The following is a 24,504-nucleotide window of genomic DNA, read 5'->3' as shown; positions in this document are numbered from 1 at the left end:
CATCCGGCTTGACACAGCAGCACTGACTCGACCAATGGCGTGAGTTTGGGGCAGGGCAATCTTTTTGTACAACCAATGAAAGACAGGAGGAATTTTCTAGAATCTGTTTCAAAATAGTGGTTCTTTGTTAGTGACTCTAGAGGCACGGACGTTACACACTTCAGCTTTAAGTGACAGTCGTACCATAACAGTCCTGGAAAGCAGCGTCTATGTCATTCGGTATGCCTCTCCAGTCCCTCATGCTGCGAGCGTTGGTTGTGTCTACGCGGTTTTCCAACGGGTTGAAACGCCAGTAGCTTCCTGACTTGAAGAAGTAGATCTTCTGGGCCTTGTCTTCTCCCCACATAAGGGCTGCCTGAATGTCAGTCACTGTTAGACCCAGCCGCTGTACTGAGTCTGGGCCAGTGATCTGCCGCTCTGCGTCAAACACCCAGTAACTCTGGCCTACAGAGAGAACAGTGGTGAGAGACACTAAGAACATGCACACAAACCAGAAGCGCTTGGTTTGAACTAGATCATATATTGTGAAAGGTATATAATTATATTGATCTTGTCAGTCTGGTAAACAGACACCACTCGTGTGAAAAGCACAAAAGTAAATGGGCCTATATTCTGTATATAGCATATATAAATATATATATATATATATATATATATATATATATATATATATATATATATATATATATATATAGTTTTGTTTAAAATTTCATATGTAGGTACAATTTAAATTTGTCTATATAAATTGAAAACTAATTTCAAGCATTTAAGCAGAAGCCTTTAATTTAAATTAGCTCAAATTAAATTAAATCACAAATGTTTCTGTGATTAATCGTATTAATCACGATTAAATTATGGTACACGATACATTACAACAAACATTTAAAAAATCATCATACATCTATTTACTTTACACTTTGTCTCAAAGAACTTGCAAGAAATAAGTTATTCATCATTTATTTAAATTATTTAGATATGTAAGTTTTTTTTTTTTTTTTTTTTTTTTTTTTTTTTTTTGCAGATAGATTTAATTTGTCCAATTAGACACAATTTTACAGATATTTATCTTTTATACAAGTATATGTATGCATGCCATAAAATCAGTGGACATGTTGTAATTACAATTAGGGCAAAATCTTCTGCCGTTTTCCAGTGGACTTTTTTATATAATAGGATGAAATGGGCAGATTCAATTAATATCAAACTTTTTTAGCAAGAGAAACTTAAGTGTACATTGCCAATGCATTATTAGACACTATACATACAGATATTAAACCTATTAAATGCTGAAGTTTAATTTGCTGAAGTTTAAAATCTTAAAACTATTATTTTCTCTGGCTGCCATTCAGTCTCTATAAGTATACCTGGTAGTGTTGCCAATTTGGGGATTTTGTCACCAAACTTAGAGATTTTCTCGTGGCTGCTGCAAATTTAAAGGAGCTATTTTGGCTAGATTTAAATATATATGGTGATTTTTTTCGATTTTCTATTATTAATTATGAAACACACATCCAAAGTCATTGGTATGTGATAAAAAGTCAGATCTAACAAAACATGCATTGACCACCAAGCACATCGAGAGTGCATAACACTTTTTTGATCAGAGGCAGGTGCATATGGACTCATTTGCATCACCTAGGAATTTGTCAGTTGCTGAACCTTCACCCTTTACATTGCTGAACTTGGACAAATCAATTTACCACTTGGATTTATGTAAAGCCAGTTTTAAAGATGCTGCTGCCATCAAATTACACAGGACCAAATGCACTGCATTGATAAAAAAAAAAAAAAATGTAATTGTCCCACATTTTAGGCTATCTGTGAACTTGTTTTATGCCCCTTTTTTAAATGTTTTTTTTTTATTTTATTTTTTTATGATACACTCATACATAGGTCTGTCTATAGTGTGTTTTCTTATTTGGAAGCTTTTTGTGAAAAATTGAAACTTTTGAGGGTGGTTTTGGAGATTTTCAGAGGAAGTGGTTTGGCAATGGCAGTAGCTTGCTGAACGGCCAGGTCCATCGCAGTCTCTATCACACACACGCTAGGTCTCACTAGAGCGGTTTCGCTTTTGAAACGGGTTCAGATGGAAGTCAGTGAGCATTTTTGCATGATGCAAAGAGATACGGCAGCTTGCGGATGAAAAATCTTCATTCTTCGTACAGTAAATGTGCACTCGTGTTTATTATGCCCGGGACATGCGTCGCGTGCAATGAATAAGCATGCACTGCTTCGCACAATCAGTTTCTGTACAAAAGGGAGTACCTCCTGAAAACGTATATATGCCAGTGTTACCCATAGAAAGTGGGGAAAAACATTGAAGCCACAATCAACCCTGCCCCCATCCTAATTGGAGAATGTAAGGCTGAGTAGACTGCCAGAAAAAACTTGGGGCACCTTTCTCGTATCGCGTGTTATTTCATGAAGTAAAAATAAAGGGATTCTGCATTAATTGCATTAATTTTTTAACGTGTTAAACAAAAACATTAATCGCACAAATTAACGTACATTTTCCCAGCCCTACTTTAAATCAAAAGGTTTTTAGGATTATGAGAAACATAAATAAACTGGTAACACTTTACAATATGGTTCTATTCGTTAACATTAGTAAATGTATTCATAAGGTGTGATGAACTAAAAATTAACAATGTCTTTTTATAGCATTTACAGTATCTTGGTTCATGTTAACCCTCCTATAGTAACTATTTAATAAAAAATGGTTTCCTTTATCTGAGCAGTACAAGACCTGGTGACTTTTCCTCCATTTGCCATCTCAACATACAGAAAAAAATTGTTGAAAAAAAAATTGGCTTGATTCGATAAGTCTAAGTGGTCATAAAAAAAATTAAAAAAAGCAACACCTTTGGTATACACGGTCAAAATTGACCAACCATTGAAAATGAATGGGAAAGACCAAAAAACAATCTGTCAGATCCAATTAATAAAGCCACAATGCAGAAACAAACAAACAAAAAAAAAAAAAAACACACACACAGAAATTACAGGGTGAGTCTCTAAAACATCCCCATGTTTGCAAAACAATTAATAAAAAAATACTATAGAAAGTTTGAAATTGCAAAATGTTTACTCTGATTCCTGTGTTTTATACTCTAACTGACTTGCAGTTCATTTCTGTTGCTTTATGTTAATTTTCTTGACATTATTATGCATTTACTTTGAGTTATTACATACATTTTTATGTTTCAAATAAATTATTGGTAGAAAAATGCTTATTCTGTGTTTTCTCTTTGTAACACCATGGTCAGGTTTGATTGCAAGCATAATGACATAAACTGCAAGAACTGACACTTCAAACCAAATTTAAAATGTTTTCAACAAAACCATCTACTGGCTGTTACTGGCATGTTATATATATTTTTTTCACTAGATGGCAGCAATCTGTCTTAAATTTAATACCATAGGAGGGTTAATTTATAATGATACAACTGTTCATCGTTAGTTCATGTTAGTTCATAATGCATTAACTAATATTAACAAATACATCTTTTAATAAATAATAAATAAATATATATTATTAAATGCTGAAATTAGCATTAACCAAGATTAATGAGTGCTGAAAAAATATTGTTCATTGTTAATTCATGTTAACTAATGTAGTTACCTAATGTAAACAAATATAACCTTATGTAAAGTGTTACCAACTAACCTCTGACTGGCAGTGTATTTTGAGATAACTTACCTTGGAAGAGCCAGATATTTCCAGACTTGTCTTCAAAAGCAGCATCAATGTTGTCTGGGATTCCTCTCCAGTGCCTGGATGCCAGAGCAGGATATCCAGCCTGGAGTTTACCATTACGGATCCGCCATACATAACCCGACTTGAAGAAAAACAGCTCGCCTCGGATCATAGATACTGCATCGAAGTCTGTTTGGCAAACATCAGGCTAGAAAGATGAAAATGAGAGAGAGGAGCAAAAGGTCAATTCCCGAGATCATATTTAACAATATTTTTTTTTTTCTATTTTTGTACTGTAAAATACTATTTTTACAGTACTTTTTATGAGTACTAATCGGACCGTTTCAGTAATATCACACACCATTGTGCTTTCAACCTCATTGGTTTCTGTGACTTTAGGTGGCCTCTCCTTCTCTATTTTCTCATCTGAGTGTTTTGACCCATACAGGGACTGTATGCCCCGCTTGTCATCCTCACTCAGTTGGAGCGGGTAGGAGAAGGTGTAGAAAGGAGACATCACTGCGCCTGGTTCCATGGAGTGCTGCAATCCTAAAACATGACCAAACTCATGAGCAGCCACTTGAAGGAGGTCTGTACCTAGAGAGAATTGAAAAATAAGGGTAATTTATTTTATGGATTTAGAGTTACAAACACTGTAAAATGTATCAATGTGTAGTCCAGAATATGTAGTAAAGGGATTGTTCACCCCTAAAATGAATATTCCGTCATCATTTACTCACACTCATTGCTGTCCCAAACCCATATGACTTTCTTTCTTCAGTGTAACACCAAAGGATGTTAGGGACTGATAGCCTCAGTTGCCATCTTTGATTCCATACAATGAAAGTGAATCACGGCTGAACATCTTCCCCAGGGGTGGCGTTTGCGTATGGCAGAGTATGGCAGTTGCCATACCCTAGCATGTAGGCAAAAATATATACCTCATTAAGATGCAGTTTGCTCATCACTTCAATCTGTGTCTGCCTTGTATCCACCCAAAGCATTATCATCTTAGAATTATGGGCTGTTTCCCAAAGGCATCATAATTTAAGTATTTGAAAATGGTCATAGATCTAGCATTCTGAAGTAATGACGTATCTGACATATGCAGACACCAGCAGGACAATCGTGAAAATTGCACCTCATATAATTTAATACAGATAATATCTTACATTTTATGCACTTTATGCAGATGTATACAATGTGACCATGATACTTAAAAAAATAAAATAATCAAAATGTTAAAATCCAAGGGTTTTTTTCCATATCCTAGGCTTTTGTGAAATGCCGCCGCTGATCTTCCCTGTGTACCATCGAAGAAAGTCAAATGGGTTTGGAACAACAAAGGTGAGTAAATTATGTCATTTATGAGTGAACTATCCCTTTCAATAAAAGACTGTTCCCAGAATTTACAGTTCACTCAAACTCCCTTACTCACCCATACTGTTGCCCACCGTCCAAGACTCATCATAGTCAAAGTGAATATCTCCCTCCCTATACGTTCGGGGGAAAAAGGCATGGGCAAGAATTCCTCCTGGGCCATCGAAAGGAAGATTGTCTCCATGCCAGTACCTAAATATCAAAGACAGTATCTTAGGCAAAGGACATTCTCTTTCCCTTATTCCCATTTCAATAAAGACCACACTTCATTACATGTCATGATTAATGTAAATGAGGGTAAGGATATGACCTGGATTGAGCCAATGCCGCGACTAATATTCAAACATGCTGTTCTTTAGTATTATAGTGTAACAAACACACCTCAGCAACTTTCTTGATTCCCAGAATCCATTATCCAGATTTATTTTTTTGGGAATTAATGTAAAATTCCACTCTGGCTGAATGGAATAGAATAAGCCAAACCCCACATTCTCCATTGCGAAAAGTCGAGAGGTTGAATTAAAGTTGGAGTAAAGAAGGCCACTATTCTGACAAAAACTGACCTACAAACAGATTTCACAACATTTACAAGAAATGTAAAGCTTTGATGGATGCTTGGTCCATTGCTATCCCATTGATTGAATCTGAGACTAACGGAACAGATATGCTTCATGGCATGGCATCTGACCTCCACATTTTCCTTTATGCTTGATGGATATAGATATTTTCCTTTCCTTTGAAGAAAATCGTTATCCCTCATTTGAGCTTCATGTGTGTGTATATGACAGACACAATGACTTTGAACAAATCCATTAGTGTTTTAATAGGAGGCCAACTTTTTATGTAAGGAATCCAGGCACTAATTTTCAAACAGAAAAAAATCTCTACAACTGTGCAGGGAAAGAGCCACTGGCTTGAATAATGTCTCCACAGAAGGAAACAAAATATACTCTCAAAAGAGCCATAACGTTTATATAGGTCTGGTGTGTAGTGTAGGTGCATACTGTATTGTATAACAAGCACTTGAAGGCATTTAAGGGTCTTGTCCGCATGCCAAATTGGTGTATATGTTCAACAGAAGGAATAAAAACATACCTCAAAGGCACTTTGTAGTCATGCTTTTAGGGTCCAAAATTAACACTGGCTAAGCATCAAATGCAAGCAAAAGTTGGCTTTGAAGAGTAAATAGAAGAGTAAGCTACTCGCTAGTCGGCTACTAACTTAATTAAGAACTGCAACATTTCATGGTTTATATCAAATTTTAAGAATGTTTGGCTGACTCTGAGAGAACCAAATACCAAAAAAAAGCACCAAAAAAAGCATCTACTTAAAGGGATAGTTCACCCAAAAATGAAAATTCTGTCATCATTTACTCAACCTCATGTTGCTCCAAACCCTAATGACTTCTTTCTTCCATGGAACACAAAAAATGATGTTAGGCAGAATGGTACCCTCAGGCACCATTCACGCTCATTGTATGGACAAAAGATGCAATGAAAGTGAGAGGTGACTGAGGCTAGCATTCTGGCTAGTATCTCATTTTGTGTTTAAAGGAAAAAAAGAGAGTTCTATGAGTTTGGAACAACATGATGGTGAGTAAATGATGACAGGATTTTTGGATAAAGTATCTCTTCAAGTTTGTGGTTTTTATATAAGCAAATGTCAGACTCTCGTTCCAACCATTCAAAAACCCTGTAATGCTGATATGCATGGAACAAGCAAAATAAAACCATTGTAATAGGGACAGTAAATTTGTAATAAAATAATGCAAAATACAGTTTATGGCTAGTACATTTTCTCAATTCAATTGTCATTTGCAGGTGTAGCAAACAGCTCATTTTGGACCCTGAATGCTTTGCTTCATTCAGGTTTTCAAAAGAAAAAAAAACAACCTTCTACAGTAACTGCAGGATTTAGAGTAGCAGTGTTGCATGTCCACATGCTAAACATAACAGAAACCTGTGATCTAAACCCGACAGGTGTGCTTAGTTATGACACATCTCTCCTCTCTTCTTCTCTTCTCTTCTCTTCTCTATCTCTCTCCTCTTACCATGGGAATGCATAATGCAATGTACCTGCATGAATGGACGTGCACTGTATATTTTTTAGCTATAATCCTAAACCGACACCTCCGGCTTAATCTCCTGCTTCTAGAAGACATGAAAAGTATCTGTGTTTGTCTAGTGAAGTGGAAACTTTTCCTCTTTGTGTCAATTAATGTGTCTCTTAACTAACAATGTAGTGTCACAAGTTCTGTGAGTTAAGAGACCTCAGAAACAGCATTTCATCAATACTGAAGATTAAAGACCAGGACTAGATAAATAATAATACATTTAAAAAAAAACTAAATGGTAAAAGGTTGTCATAGATGATTATTTTTCAGTGTCTTGAGATTTTTCTGAATCTTGCAAACTTTAAATCTATTTTTTCATGGTTTTTCGAAATAGTAAGTAATTTTTATTTCTATAGCACCTTTCTAGAGCAGACGTCACAAAGTGCTTAACATCCACAATATAAAAACAAGGAAGCATACATTTTTTTTTTTTTTTTTTAAAACCAGAAAACAAAGACAAAACAAACAAATTAGACAAAAGCAATTTTAAACAAGTGGGTTTTTAGCTGCTTTTTAAAAATGACCACAGAGTCCACAGATCTTAAATCCAAAGGGAGAGCATTCCACAATTTGGGAGCAACAACCTCAAAGGCACAGTCACCTTTAGTCTTTAGTCTAGAGCGAGGAACAGCTAACAAGACCTGTTCTGAAGATTCCTGCTGAAGTTATAAGGTTGCAACAATTCTGTTATATAAGCAGGAGCTTGACCATGCAATGCTCTAAACACCATCACAAGAATTTTAAATGAATTCTAAATTTTACTTGGGAGCCAATGTAAAGAAATAAAAATTGGTGTTACATGTGATCTCTTTGATGACTTAGTTAAAAGTTTGGCAGCAGCATTTTGAACCACTTGTAATCGTTTTAAGGATGCATTATTAAGACAAGTAAAAAGAGAATTGCGATAATCAAGGCGAGAGGAAATGAACGCATGTATAATCATCTCCATTTCTACTCAAATAGAAGATTGAAAGAGTCTTTTATTCCAGTCTAAAAAGACGATTTATAGAAATTAAGCTGCAAGAACGACTTAAAATTTATTTTTAACAAAGTCGCTGGTCATCTGTGTTCTACCTTTGTTTGCTCAACACATTTCAGCACGGAATGCTTTGTGATCCTGTCACAATATAATGCAGGCTTTGCGAAGAGGCTGGTATTGAAGAATGAAGCACTGACAACTATACTGGACCCAACAGCAAGCCTGTAACATGTAAGTAATCTTTGTTACTCCTTTTAATGTGAAAATGTTAGGCATTTAAAACAGAGTACATTTACATAAAAGTCTTAAGGTCAGAAAGATGACAGAAAAATGGTGGACCACTAAAATGCTCTTTCACTCAGTAGATTCTTGTGATGGACACAAGTTTTTCCATCACACTGCGTGGGATGATGGTAAAGCATTCAACTCACATTTGTAAGGTGCTGTCTTTACAGAATTCAGCTTACAATTTTCAGGCCAGCATCGTGGCCAGGTAACTCCGCCTCTTCCGCTACATAGTGGAAACCGTGACAGTTGAGTGAATGAAGTGTCAAACATTCTACACTCCATTTTTTGGATTGAAAAAGTACATTATCCGTGTACTTGTAGGACTCATCTTTTTGTTGCATTTTTCAGTGCAAATATCCAACTCGCACTACTTATACTACAAAAAGGCATAGAATAGTGCAGAAGTCTGCATTTAGGGACCGCACCAAACGTTTCAACAAATCAATAAAAATGTCCACCAGCAGCCAATCAAATTTCAGCACCACATAAATTAAACTGTGACTAGCCAATGGTAATGAAACTTTGTCTACACATGCATGGTGTCTAGCAGAAAAAAATAAAATCATAAAATAATCATGACATGGCACCTTTAAAAACATAAACACAGATCACAAATGATGAGGTCACAATTGATTCCTGACACCTTCTGAGTATTCAGCAGACAGAGAGAGTGCTTTTTTACCTGTTGAAATCGATCATGATATCCGCCCGGCTGCTGGTGACCTCAGTAAAGGTGAGAGGGGTGACGTCACTCCAGACCTGCAGCGCCTCTCGCAGCACATGTCTGACTTTCTCTAAACTCATCTGCCAAGGGGTGCGCATGATCCTGTTACACAAGCACAAACACTCATAAACGCTCATTACAGACCACCCATGTGACTTTCATTTGCTCTCTGGTGAAATACCTAATAATCCCCCTTTTTTTGCTACTCTCCATGGTGGTTTCCTTATGAACTGAGGAACCCCTGTCTTTGGGACTGGATCTGGAACTGAATCTGGCTGTTGTGAAAAGACAAACACAGTCTGAATGTTTGCCCAGTTGAGGATTAGACACGGTGGCCAATACTATTACACTCTCTGACCGCAATCATAAAACTAATCTGAAACATGATATTGTGACGGTGATGGCACCTCTATGTGGGTTAATTTAAGTACATAAGCCATACAGAACTACATAGTATTATATTTCAAGACTCTTTGTTACTTTGGCATTTAACAGACACCTTTAATCCAGTAGAACTCGCAATACATTGCACAAGTGACATTTTTTAGAGACATTAACAAATCTCCACTTCTCAGGTTGCCTTTATCAGGAATCAGATCTTTGATGTTTCTATTACGTACCACTAGTCTACTGTACCACCACTCCACCTTTGTTCCTCCTTGTTAGAAGACATAAAAATAGAAACAAATGGCATATACGTAGTAAGAGTAAGAGCTATAAAATGTTGTTAATTGCATACCCCACATAATTTAAAACTGGAAGAAATTGATGGGAAATGTTTCAGTTCATATTGAACTCTCTGACTTATTATTGCAAACTTTGGTATTTCAGAAAATCTGAGCACAGTTTGTAACACTGAGACCATTTCAGAAATGTTAGAAAAGACAAATGAGATTACTAGGGTGCTTTTTTAAGGAGAAAAATCTGATAAGCAGGAGACTTCATTAGCTTGGAATGCACTCTGAATATGACTATGTTATATTCAACCACCATGGAGTAGGCCCAGAGGTGTTTGCTACTAACAGATGAAAGAGTCACTATATTATAAAACTTGTTGAGTGATGAAGGCATGTATGCTTATTTTCACAAGCAGAATCCCCACTGAGCACATTTAAACTAGTGGACTGCAAGCGTGTATCAAGTTCCACAAAGCTTCCCTCTGGTGCATTTCTTTAAATAATGGAATATCTTTAACCACCACATCTGAAGTATTGTGGAGCTCCCAACCTGTAGCTATAATGACTGGTACCACTGTGTTGTTGTCATGCATGGACACCTCCATGGTCATTATTAACTCTGTGGGATAGGGATCGCTCTAGGACTACAGGTTGATCAGGGGCCTTCTGCAGTCTGCAAGCCCAGACAGGAGCTATGACAGCAGGAGAGAGCCCAGTGTGGTAGAATGTGGCTTTAAACACTGTCTGTACCATATTTGCAGATCCAATTAGAGAATTCCTCCCTATCTGCTCATCTAGTACCAGGGTCAAGTTAGTAACTCTTGACTTTAACTGTCTACTGCCACAAAAGAAAAGATAAAGCTAAGAACAGGTTTAGATTTTTTTCTAAACCTGTAAAACAGTGGTTCTGCACTGGTGGATTTTGTCTGATAGGGTTGCAGACTGTAGGGGGAAAAAACAATGCTAAACGCAAAACAAATGCAACTAAATATTTGTGCATAGTTAGGATAGTAAAATAAATAGGCTATCAAATTTTAAAGGGAGGAGAATACATAAAAAGACATCAAAGACCATCCAATCAAACTCTACATTATTCATGAGGAATTGAGTCCCACCTGAAATTCTGTCCCCCTAAAATGATTTCACTGGCCGAAAGAAGTTGTTTTGGGTATTCTATTTGCTGCCTGATAAAAACATCAATTAATGTTGTGTAAGCTACATATGACATATCACATGACATAATCAAAGCAACAAATTGTGAAATTAAACATTTCTATTTATGTTGCCAATTAGCACAGGGGCGTTTCTAGGGATAGGTGAACTAGGCAGTCACCTATGGCGCCACCTGCTGGTTGTGGGGGGGGGGGGGGGGGGGGGGGATGCACGGCAGCAGTAGGGATCTCGTCTAGGGCGCCAGAATGGTCTGACATGCAAACAACCATGAATTAGCATGCCCAGAGATTAGCCTGCTATGCTAACATTTCATCATGCATTTCCTACGGTTCAATTATCCTACTAAGCTAATATAATTAGTGCAAGTGCGTCACGTAATTTTATCAAAACGTTGAATTTAGTACTATATGGTAAATTGATATGATAATACTGTATGTGATCAGCTACAACAGGAATTAGTAACAGAAACTAAACAACTACACAAGGGGGACATGATTTATTGGGGGGACTCTATTCTTCATGACACCGTTAGATGGTTGCTAGCCAAATTAGGCAGATGCCAACATGGACATGCCCTCATCCTCAAAAACCATGAGCAAAACTATTGCAAGACAATACTACATTAAATACATGTTCACTTGAAATGAGAATCAACTTGATTTGTGCCGACCACATGTTTGGTGAGTTTTTGGCTGTGGAAAGTATACATAAAAATTAAACTGACATTTAGAAACAAAACACTTGAGCAATAAACACTCTAATTCACACTTTGCTGTTGTTTAAAATACATTTTCCGATTCATTGTCATGTTAATAATTGTTCATAGTGATGGGCCAATGCTGTTAATGGTAATCCAAACAAATTTCAATGTTTGATTTTAAGGGCATTTTTGCTTACTTTTTACTTTGGTACAATGTCTGGGCGCTACTTGATGTCCAATGTAAAATCTGGGTGCTGAAGCCAAACCAGCTGAGAACCACTGCTCTAAATTAGTGTGCAAGTGACCTGTGACACCGATCTACCCTGGGATCTACTAAAGGCTGGGTAGACTCATTAAAGAAAGAGACCTCAATTGACAGCTGAGGAGTGGGGGTGGGATGGTGTGTTTAGTATCTTTGAGTTCATTGTTCACGTTCAGTCCATCATTAAGTGAGGAGAGAAATTACAGAGGACAGCGAGGTGCTACAACCCATAAACAACCTTCAGAGACGTGAGTCATGACAGCTCATTGAGGAACAGCATTAGAATGGTGCTGACTTGGGGATAAAATTTGTGCAATGTGTTGCTTTCTCAGCATTAGATTCTGATGATGCAGCACGCAGTGTGCAAATTATATAATAACTTTCAGGGAGTTGATTTCTTTATGGAATTTCTATGGATAATTCTGCAATCTGGTTGTCTTATTCAACCCTATTGCGCCCTTCTCACAATTAGCAAAACGTCAAATAATACTTTTTAAATGTAACACTTTTTTTGTGATTTATTGATATGTACATCTATGGTAAGCAAGTAGAGTGATATAAATAGTTAAGTGTCCCACTGCTGTTATTCTAAATATCAGCACACTTGTCAAATTTTGTCAATGTTTTTTCCGATACTTATCCTAATGGAAGGAATTAAGCAGCCTATACTGTTGCTATGGTTACCTCATTTACCCTGCTTCACCCTGTTGAAATGTAGTTTCTTATATGCAAAAAGAATATGTACTTTTAAGACCCATTTTGACTTCACTTGAAAGGGGTTAAAGCCATATTTAGGGGGTTAGACCCCACCAAACCCCCCATAATTTACAACCATGTTCTACTATTTCTCTTTTTGACTTCTGGCTTTACAGTATGCAGACTACAGCAATGCAGCTTGATTTGGATGGAGAACCATAGGAGATTTATGAGCAGTGATATATTATGGGAAGGGCCATAAATTGGGGGCAGTTTTAATCAGTTCAGGCTGGTTTTCCAAAGATTTAAGTCTTTGTCTGGGCCCTCATCTCACCCCCCGCCATGTGGCGAAGGGAAAACTAAAACCATTTGAGCTCCACTGCCGTAACTTGAGTGCTCTGAATTGTAACTTCTGCTTCTAGTAAGGTCACGACCCCACCGACTCGAGATTACAGAGGAGATGGACGCACCATGTCCGGTGGAGACCTCCTTTGACAAAGATGTAGGACGCAAATCATTCAAAACTTGAAGTGGTGACCAGACAACCACAACAGACAGGTCATCATGTCAATCAAAATGGGTTCTTAAGAACCATTGTAAATCAAGTCAACTTGAAGCACATTTTCTTAGCAGTATTTTTGAGAAGCAAAAGTCCTTAATCTTGTTTTCGGAGAATATATCTTGAATTAAGTTTATTTTTTTGACCCCATTTGGCATTTTTTCCCCGATTTTAAGCATAAATCTAACTAAATTGATTGAGGTTAATGCTTAAAATAAGAATAAGAAAAACAATTGCCAAAGGGGTAAGAAATATAAATTTCTCTGAAAACAAATATTATTACTTTACAATAACATATTATTACACATTTTATTTTAAATAAATGTATCTAGTTTTAAGGATGTAAATATAATATAGTGAAAAATGAACCAAAAGCATGCACATCCAAAGGCACAAAGCTTAATTTTTGGAGCTGTGGTGTGCTGACTTTAATATAATTTAGTGGAAAATAAGTTAAAACTACTTAAGAATTTTTAATTTTTTTTTTTAATTTTTTTTTTTTAATTTTTTTTTTTTTGCAGTGTAGTGCCTGTTTGTGTTTGTGTGTGAGTGATTTTAGAAAAAGATTTACTGTTTGAAATCAAAGGGGCTAAGAGGAGCATATACATATTTCAAGCTGGGTTCTGGAGCCATGCAGTCCTGAGTCTGAGACAGTTTACAGCTTCTACTTAAATGAGTACAAAGTTGGAAAGTGTTTGTGGTGTTCTTTAGAACTGAAAAAGATATAAAAAAAATGTGAGAAGATAAAGAGAGAAACATCCAGATTAACCAATTAAAACAGGTCTTTCCTGAGAGGGAAGGAAAATATTTCCTCCTTAAAAGAAGAGGAAGAAATGCAAATGTTGAAATTAAAAAGACAGTGTCTTTAATAAGAAAAAGCCTTTGGATTGGGTCAAATGTGTGTTGGGAGTGGTTGCTATGGTACAAGAGATACTCAAAACAGTACCTAGGCAATACATCAAAGTTGTTCCATCCAGGTATCATTTATGCTTTTATCTTAAACATTTGTTTATCATCTCAATATATGTTGAGAGTGCAACTTGATTCAACTGCAACCACTATGAACCTGCGAAAATGACTTGAGGTGCTTGACATAAAATATCTATAAACTGTTGTTTTTATTCAGCATCATTTTTTTATTTTATTTTTTTGGTGCAATTTGTGTGTGTATATATATATATATATATATATATATATATATATATATATATATATATATATTAGGGAAGTGTAAATCTTATAGGGATGACTCACCCAAAAATAAAAATCCTGTAATCATTAATGCATCCTCATGTTGTTCCAAACACATATGATTTTCTTTCTTCTGTGGACCACAAAAGGAGATATTAGGCAATATGTCTCACTTACCATTTCTTGAAAGAAAGCAAGTCATATGGGTTTGTAACAATATGAGGGTGAGTACATGATGACAAAATTTTCATTTTTAAGTGAACTACCCCTTTAAATATAGCAGCTGGCCACTATTTCTCCTAGTTTATATATGTATATATATATATATATATATATATATATATATATACAATATCTATATATATATATATATATAATGTATGTATATATATATATATATATATATATATATATATATATATATATATATATATATATTTCAAATAAGATGAGGACATAAAACTGCATGAATAATAATGTCAATATAAGAATAGAAAAAGAAATGCTTTTTAAAATAGCTTTAGAGAGAGTATATCATGTCACACTAGAGGATACTGGTGAAATTGCTTGAAATCCCTTCACACTTTTCACACTGCAAATCTAGTAAACCTTACTTGTAGGTGAGGTCTGTTTTGTCCCAGCGTCCTCCAAACAAAACAAAGCGTTTTTGTCGATGATGGCCCCCAAGCAAGCCTTCTTTGTGGGAAGAGTAATGAAAGGCGCTCCCCCCCTTCTGTAGTGGGTAGTCTGGGACTCCACAGCGAGGTCTGTTCCAGAGCTCAGTGCCATTCTTGGGAACAGACAAGTGTGACTGCACTCTCTTACTGCCAAAGTCTTCACTCAGAGTATCCTGAACATGATGAAGTCTCCCCCTTTTCTTCAGGCCATGGTGATGGGTCTTTTGAGACCAGTCCTATAAATTTACACATACAATAAGCTGTGTATCAAATGTACATTTGAGAAGAAACATCTTAATTCATAGAGGCTACACATGATAACACATTCAAATGTGTAGGCAGTAGGCAGTTTAGCCAGGGTGTTGATATGTGGTTGCTAGGGTGGTTACTGGCCCAAAATAGCACAATCCCAGGTTTCTATGAAATTCTAGTGCCTATAGATATTTCTTAGGCCCTCATTCAGTGTAAGTCTATGGGATCTGTCAGGCAAAAACGGTCAAAGTCTGATCATTTTTAAAAGTTGCCAGGGCAAGAGCAAGTGATCAAGTATTACTGTTTCTTATACTTGGAGTTAGGGATTTTGAACAAAACCCCTAATCCTAAGAACTAACTTTAGAGCATAACTCTTCACGCACCATTTGTGCTACGAACATGTTTTGGAGAGGTGAGCTATTACTTTTCTACTTTTCATCGCAAAAGTCAAAGACATCCATTTAGTGCATGTTTTCGTAGAAAAACTATTAAAAAACTATGCAGCTGGAACGGCCCCTTAAGTCTAAATCGGGAGTGGCAAATTGCTGCCCAATGGAATAGTTATGTAACAGTTGGTTTAACGTCACTGATAATTTCAGGAAGCATTATCACAGTCAATTTCCTCAACCAAATTTTAAGGAAATGGTTCTGTTAAATGACTGGGAGGTGAGCTGCCTGGAGGGAAAAGTCAGATTGCCCCAATTTCTCTCCTTTCCCAAACCCCATTTGCCCCCTGTGTTTCTTTGTTGCAATACTTTGCTCCAGCTGTGCTGGTTTAGAGACCTTTCTCTGTCTTCTCTCCATCTCTCTCTCTTTCTTTCTAATTTGGGTTTGGTTATGAGGCTAAGGGTGGTATGGGGTGAACGATTTTTTTTAAATGCTTTTAAAAATCCTTCCGCCTCTCATAGCCAAAGGGAGTCTTTTAAATGCTGTAATTTAAGTACAAGCTATATTTGGACAACCATAAAACAGTTAGAAATATAAAGCAGGATGTCTGAAAAGAACAAAAAACACCTACTTATTTAAGAGTTTCTTCATCATAAAGAGCATAAGGACCAACTACCAAATGAAGAAAGCTTTAGCTTTATTAAGTTTCATTATAAAGCAGAACCTTGTTTCTCAATAACGATGTATCTTAGCTCTTATGAGCGTTATATGTGCAAAGTTACGAACGTTCTTTCCTTTTTCACGTGCGTTTCCCAAAACTGCACTTAACACGGCTGTGTAACAATGCACTTAAAGTGCTTCTCAAAAGTTTCTGTCCATGTTTGAAGTACTGAAATGTGACTATATGGTGTCACTCATCACTGAAATTTCATTATAGCTTTGCGTGTAACTTTATAAAACTTGCAATTTACCTTGCTGGGAAAAGTTTAAAGCTATTGTCTTAAATAATCAAAGTAATAACATAATAACATGTATAGTTTTGTAATTATTTTGCGTAGTATGATCTGTTATTTTTACACAAACACTGCTTTGTTCATCATATGTGTGTTTGTAATGTTTCTTTTCATATGAATTCAGTGAAGGGTCAGTAAATAATATATAATAATATATTGGCAGTAGGCCTATTGAAATGCACAATAGGATGATCAAAGCACTATACATAGGGTACATGTACATACTGATCAAGCAGAGATCTGATTCCAAAATGATACTGTGACATCAGTGCAGCACAACAACACTGCAGTGCTAGCCACAGTGCCCTTAGGTGTCAAAGATGATGAGGTTGTAGAAGAGGAGGAAAGTGTGAAGACGAGCCAAGATAGAAAACTTTCCCCTTAAATATAACATCTATATTCCCTTTGAATTTACATAAAGTAACTTATTACTTTATGCCTAATTATTTTAACATTATACTTTTTTTTTTTTTGCATTTACATTTGATCTATTTTATGCCTTTATTTAAAGTTATATAATTATATTTTATTACATTAGATAATAAAAATAGGCCTATAAAGGCTAATTGATACCATAAGTTGACCTTTATCATTATATTATATTTAAATATAAGGTGTAAGAATCTCAACATTAACTGTATTGTATAAAGTGTAATTCCACAATTGTTTAGCAGGTGTCTGCATAAGACTATGTCCTTACGATGCTCTTAAGTGCTCTATGATTACACAGAGCACTCATAGATCTACAACAATTTTCAAATATTACTTAAGTTACGATGTTTCTGGGAAACAGCCCGTAATTCTAAGATGATTCGTACAATAGTTTCTATGATCTACTTAGGCTTACAATGTTTCTTGGAAATGAGGCCCAGGGTTTTATTTAAAAATTTTAATCCAGACAGCCATCAATTTCCTTATTTTTTTTTTTTATTGAATATTAAGTGACTCCTTGATAGATGGCCAATCAACTTTTCTCCAAAGAGTTAAAAATGTCATTACCATCACACATCATTACCATTACACACAATATTAAAAATCCACACAATCACACCAATGGTCTAGTAGTGTCTGAAGAGGTGGGCATACTGTGAGTTTATGAATGGTCCAAGGTCCTCAGACCCCTCAATTGTCTGGACCTCTGCCCGTGGCTGGGTACAGTGCTAAGCACTCCCTATGCAGCACCACTGTCCAGTGCCACCGAGGCCCCATACAAACACTAAAATGATTATCCAATTTGGGAGAGTGCACCTTTTTAGATGATATGGCAGTAAACCCAAACCTCCAGTGCCAAAGTCCTGGCTGTTTGTCCGTACGTCGTAAGCACGCTTCTGTTTGCCAGCAGCCGCCTCTTGTCACTCTCTAGCCGGGGCATGAACTACCCGCAACTAGGCAGAGGTAATCCATACTGGAGCAACCAGGAATTTCTGGCTCCGGAGGTGCCCCAAAAGTTAAATCCATGGGCATTTGGGCTCGTGGTCTTTGGGATGGCCCTTTTTGGGCAGCGCATACATCACAGCAATGCACATACAGTTCCACATCACGTCGGCAACCCGCCCAGTGGAAACGATTACGCAACAGTTTCAGGGTCTTTGTTATGCCAAAATGGCCCGCCCCCACCACGAAATGCACCACCTTTAGTACTTGTGGCCGGAGGGACATCCACTGGCGACTGCCAGCACCGATACACCAAGTCATCCCGCAGAGATAGAGTGTCCCATTGCAAGTGGTAGGCTTTTACCTCAGGGTCCAGCCAAGCTATTACCTCCCACCCCGGTCATTGCCCATCCTCCAGCCTAGCCCGCATTCGTGCCAGTACGGGGACCCCACCTGGTGCTGCCGCAGTTGTTGGTGGTCAAAGGTGGGTTGGTCCTCCTCAGCATCAGGGCTAGCTGATGCCACGGTCATCCTCAGTGCTGCCGTCCACTCCTCCAGACACTGAGAGTAGCGCCATTCTCCAGCCTCGCAGGGGTGACGGGAAAGAGTGTCAACATTGCCATGCTGCCAACCAGGCCAACTTTGCTGCCAACTTTCAAAGTTGTAATCCTGCAATGCCTTCAGCCACCTGGCCCTCCGGATCCTTAAAATTGAGGAGCCAAGTCAACGATGCATGGTCCGTCCGCAAAAGAAATTTCTGTCTGCACAAGTATGGCCGGAAGTGGCATAGAGTCTGTACCTCCGCAAGTAGCTCCCTGTGCATTACACAGTAATTCCTTTCAGAACGGTGAAGTGTCCGACTGTAGTAAGCAATGACTCTCTCTCCATCCTTCCTGACCTGGGAGAGCACAGCCCCGATACCTTTGTTGCTGGCATCAGTGTCCACAATGAAGAGCTGATCTTTATGTGGGTATGTCAGCACTGGAGCTTGGTCCATTGCTTGCCGAATCTTATGGAAAGCCGTGGTGCAAACCTCATTCCAGCAAAAAGCCCTCCCTTTGTCCATCAGCTGATGCAGTCGGATGGCGATGGTAGCAAAGTCCTTGAGGAATCGCAGGTAATAGGAAGCTAGTCCCAGGAAACTCCGCACCCTAGCCACGTCGTTGGGCATGGGCCAATCTCTTATGGCAGCCACCTTTGCGGGATCAGTGGCCACACCCTCAGCACTCACCATGTGACTCAGGTACGCTGTTTCCCTTCTCAACAGCGTACATTTCTTGGGGCTCAATCGCAAACTGACTCAGTGGATCGCTTCAAAAACCTCCCACAAATTACACAGTGCCCCTTCAAAGTCAACTAAGAGGTCATCCAAATAGATCAGACAGCAACTGCGAGGAATTTCCTGGAGCACCCGTTCCATCAGTCGCTCAAACGTGGCTGGGACATTGCACAGCCCAAATGGCATAACACGAAACTGACACAGCCCCTGCCTGATTGAAAATGCTGTTTTTGGTCTAGCATCTAGGGATAGCTCTACCTGCCAGTAGCCACAACGGAGGTCAAGGGAGCTAAACGGACTGGACCCAGCAATATAGTCCAAGGTGTCATCTATCCAGGGCAACAGGTCAAGTCAAGTCATTTTTATTTGTATAGCGCCTTTCACAACACACATCGTTTCAAAGCAGCTTTACAGAAGAACATGCATTAAAAGAAAATGAAACTGTAATATCTATAATGTCTTATAGTCATCATTGTGTAGTTTGATAATATACGATTGTGAATTGTGTTTTTAAAAAAATAAGTAATTAAATAATAATTGTATTTATAACCCCAGTGAGCAAGCCGAAGGCAACTGTGGCAAGGAACACAAAACTCCATAAGATGTTGGTTAATGGAGAAAAATAACCTTGGGAGAAACCAGGCTCACTGTGGGGGCCAGTTCCCCTCTGGCTAACATCATGAATATAATGCCAATATTACTTATGTATAGTGCAAGTCATGGTTTAAAATGATTAAACTAAGTAAGTGTTAAGGGTCAGTGTTTAAACAAAGATTTTGTATGAACTGTAAGATTAATGACTAATGTCTTTGAAGTCCATCCTGAATTAACTGCAGAAGTTCACATAGATGCAACTGTCATTGTTAGCTGGCTGATGAAGGGTTTTGTTGGCAATTAATTGATAGTCTATGTATTCCATTTCAATAGTGTAGTCCATCATTAGACTGAGGTGATGTAGGCAGAGACCAGTTAGGTGCATCGTAGTTCAACCTGGCCGGTAATTTCAGTGAGGTCTATCCTAAGTCCAAGGTTCAGGCAATGGCATATGAAGTATCCCATGTCTTATGGTTGGAGTTGGCATCAGTTCATCCTCTGAAGTCCATCGTAATAGACTGAAGTGATGTTTGGCTGGCACCAGCTGCTATTAGTCATCATCACTCAGTGACACGTAGCAGTGGAGTCCAACACGAAGCAGGAATGGAGCTGGATCCAGGCAGTTCTGGTGACCTCAGGATAAGAGTCCCGAGGTTGAGACAGGGAAACAAATAGAATAAAATTATCATAGATGCCATTCAATTTATTGCAGAGTTATAGACCACGATCAGTGTTTCTGGTTTCTGGTTCCAGCAGACCTAACTAAAGCAGCCTAATTGTGAGTTGAAGGATAAATATACGAGTCTTTAGTCTAGACTTAAACTGAGTGAGTGTGTCTGCACCTCGAACAGTGTTAGGGAGACTATTCCATAGTTTAGGAGCCAAATATGAAAAGGATCTACCTCCTTTTGTGGATTTTGATATTCTAGAAACTATTAACAGACCAGAATTTTGCGATCGTAATGAACGTGATGGAATATAGCGTGGTAGAAGGTCACTTAATTACTTCAGAGCTAGACCATTCAAAGCTTTGTACGTAGTTAACAGATTTTTAAAATTAATACAAAATTTAACAGGTAGCCAATGTAATGACGATAAAATGGGGCTAATATGATCATATTTCTTGGTTCTAGTCAGCACTCTGGCTGTTGCATTTTGAACCAATTGAGGTTTATTTGTTGATCTTGCTGGACATCCTCCCAGTAATGCATTACAATAATCTAGTCTTGAGGTCATGAATACATTAATTAGTTTTTCAGCATCAGCAACAGAGAGCATGTGTCGTAATTTAGCAATATTTCTTATGTGGAAGAATGTTGTTCTACAAACATTGCTAATTTGATTTTCAAAGGACAGATTGATATAAAATATAACACTTAAGTTCTTTGCTGTTGAAGACAATGTAACAATACATTCATCGAGTGTCAAATTATATTTTAGCGGCTTGTTTTTAGAGGTTTTTGGTCCAATAATTAGTACCTCTGTTTTGTCGGAATTGAGTAGAAGGAAATTTCTGCCCATCCAATCTTTTATTTCATTGACACACTCTGCTAATTTGGAGAATTGTGAAATCTCATCAGGTTTTGAAGAAATATAAAGTTGGGTATTGACGGCATAACAGTCGAAATTTATTCCACGATTCCTGATAATATCTCCCAGGGGAAGCATATACAAGGAGAAAAGCAGAGGCCCTAAACATGATCCCTGTGGCACTCTATACTTTACTTTTGTTTGGTTTAACAATTCCTCATTTACATAGACAGAGTGGTAGCGGTCTGCTAAATAGGACCTAAACCATGCTAATGCAGCTCCACAAATGCCAACATAATTCTCTAGCCTATTCAAGAGAATGTCATGATCTATTGTGTCGAATGCAGCACTAAGATCTAAAAGCACTAGAAGTGAAATGCAGCCGCGATCAGATAATAAGAGCAAGTCATATGTAACTCTGATAAGTGCAGTCTCTGTACTGAAATTGTTCATATATACTATTTCTCTGTAGAAATGAACATATTTGGGAGGATACTACCTTTTCAGTATTTTCGACATAAATGGGAGATTTGAAATCAGTCTATAATTAGCCAGTTCTCCAGGATCAAGTTGTGGCTTCTTAATAAGCGGTCTGATAACTGCCATTTTAAAGTTTCTTGGGACATGTCCTAAGGATAGCGAGGAGTTAATAATATTAAGAAGAGGTTCTGAGATTACTGGGAATGCCTCTTTTAAGAGCTTGGTTGATATTGAATCTAACATACATGTTGTGGCTTTTGATGTTTCAATAAGTTTTGTTAGCTCTTCATAACCTATGACAGCGAAGGATTGAAGCTGCACGTGAGGAAAATTACGAGACACTGTTTTCTGAGGTACTGTGACAGATGATTGCATAATTCCGATTTTATTTCTGATTATTTCAATTTTATCAGTAAAGAAATTCATGAAGTCATTACTCTAGTGCTGCGACGGAATATCTGGTTCAGTCGATGCTTTATTCCTAACCAATTTAGCCACAGTACTGAATAAACACCTAGGATTGTTATTTTCTATGAGTTTGCTAAAACATGCTGACCTGGCAGCTTTTAGTACCTGTAGCTAGTAGCTGCAGACACTATCCTTCCACCACGAAATACTTCTAATTTCGTATTCTTCCACTTGTGCTCCACTTTCTGAGCTGCTCTCTTGAAAGCATGAGTGTGATTATTGTACCATGGTGCAGGGCTTTTTTCTTTAATTTTCTTTAATCGAAAGGGGGCAACACTATCAAGCGTGCTAGAGATGACTGTATTTATATTTTCTGTTATTTCATCAAGTTCTTCTAGGCTTTGGGGTTTACTGAGTGTATGAGATAGATCTGGAAGATTATTAGTGAAGCTATCTTTAGTGGTCAAAAAATGTGTTCTACTTGAATGATAGCATGGTGTAGAATTAAGTAACATTGAGGTGAGTAACATTAGCTGATCGCAGCATACAAGAGACGAGGTAATGATCTGAGATGTCATTGCTCTGTGGCAGAATTTCTATAGAATCAACATCAACTCCATATGACAGAATTATATCTAGCATATGATTATGGTGAGTTGGTCCTGTTACATTTTGTCTGACTCCAAGAGAGTTGAGAATATCGAATCCCAACGTGTCATTTTCATTATCTATGTGAATGTTGAAGTCACCAACAATTAAAGCTCTATCTACAGTAACTACAAGATCTGATAAAAAATTAGAAAATTCACCAAGGAAATCAGAATAAGGCCCGGGTGATCTATATAATGTAGCAAGGGTAAAAGATGACTGAGTTTTTTTATTTATATCTGACAGTGTCACATTAAGCATTTTTAGTTCAAAAGACTTACATTTATATCCTGTCCTCTGAGTAACACCAAAAACTTCACTGTAAATTGTAGCAACACTCCTCGACCCTTCAGACAAGGCTCATGTTTATAATAATAACATGGGGGAGTAGATTCATTTAAATTAATATATTCATTATGTTTAAGCCAGGTTTCAGTCAAACAGAGCACATCCAAAATATGATCTGTAATAATGTCATTTACAATTAGTGCTTTGGTAGAAAGAGATCTAATGTTTAGTAGCCCTACCTTTATATGATGTTTATCTTTAATTTATTTGTTTTGTTCAAGTTTGACCGTAATCAAATTTTTTCTAAATGATTTAGTGAGAGTTTTGTTTTTGGTAGTTCGGGTAACAGACACAGTCTCTATGTGATATCTAGGTAATACAGTCTCTTTGTGTTGTAGTTTATGTGACCTGTGTAACGTCTCAAGGCAGCTAGCAGATGTTTGGATTAACCAGTTTGACTGCTTCCTGACCTGCGCCCCAGTTAGTCAAATACTATCATTATTAAGACTATGAGCCAATTACTAGAGAGGAGAGCGCCACCTTCCCTGGAGGGATGGAGTCCATCTCTCTTTAGCAGGTCAGGTCTACCCCAAAAACTCTGGGTAGTCTGTCAATGGCAAATGGTGTGGTCACAGGCGGATGGGCTATGCAGCGCCTGGTCGATGCCATGCTGTACTAACCCCGTATGCACACACTTCTTGTCCGGGGGAGTGAAAATGTCCAAATATGCCTCCAATAATCCCTTAAACTGCTCCCGTTGACACGTTGTCAACCCCTCACCACTGTGTTGCAATAACTCCTGCACAGCCTGGCTGGTTTCCGTTGATGGAGACTCAGTGGAGATGGGCCATGCTGGGGAACAAGTTTTGGCTAGCTCGGGCTGGCGTGCCGCAGTGGACATGCTCCGATGCAACCTCGGACTCCATCGCTCAGCCAATTGCCACCACCCCCCACCCCCCCTCCAGCAGTACAACCACCAAGCGTAACTGGAGTGCAGTACCCAGCACATCAATACACGCTCCAAGGCGGTGCAAGAGATCCAGCCCCATTATGCAATCGCCCTCAATGTCAGCCAGCCAAACATCGTGCTCGACATTTTCGGTGCCTATCACAGCCTTTTTCCCTTAGAGCATGG

At 37.9% G+C, this 24,504-nt stretch overlaps 1 protein-coding gene across 2 annotated transcripts in view; it reads right to left on the bottom strand.

Annotated features, from left to right (window-relative positions):
- The window catches only part of LOC127430596 (stromelysin-3-like), a 37,412-nt gene that overhangs the window by 2,672 nt on the left and 10,236 nt on the right, over window positions 1-24,504 (bottom strand). For both annotated transcript variants that reach the window (XM_051680473.1, XM_051680474.1), the window contains exons 2-7: window positions 15,054-15,352; window positions 9,140-9,283; window positions 5,136-5,269; window positions 4,059-4,294; window positions 3,701-3,905; window positions 184-444 (exon numbers count right to left, since the gene is read on the bottom strand). In XM_051680473.1, the coding sequence (XP_051536433.1) occupies window positions 184-444; window positions 3,701-3,905; window positions 4,059-4,294; window positions 5,136-5,269; window positions 9,140-9,283; window positions 15,054-15,352 (1,279 nt within the window). The remainder of the gene's footprint in view (window positions 1-183; window positions 445-3,700; window positions 3,906-4,058; window positions 4,295-5,135; window positions 5,270-9,139; window positions 9,284-15,053; window positions 15,353-24,504) is intronic.

This window comes from Myxocyprinus asiaticus, chromosome 40, assembly GCF_019703515.2.
Source record: "Myxocyprinus asiaticus isolate MX2 ecotype Aquarium Trade chromosome 40, UBuf_Myxa_2, whole genome shotgun sequence".
Taxonomy (NCBI): domain Eukaryota; kingdom Metazoa; phylum Chordata; class Actinopteri; order Cypriniformes; family Catostomidae; genus Myxocyprinus; species Myxocyprinus asiaticus.
The sequence above is the reverse complement of the archived record's forward strand: the minus strand, read 5'-3'. Positions and strand labels throughout refer to the sequence as shown.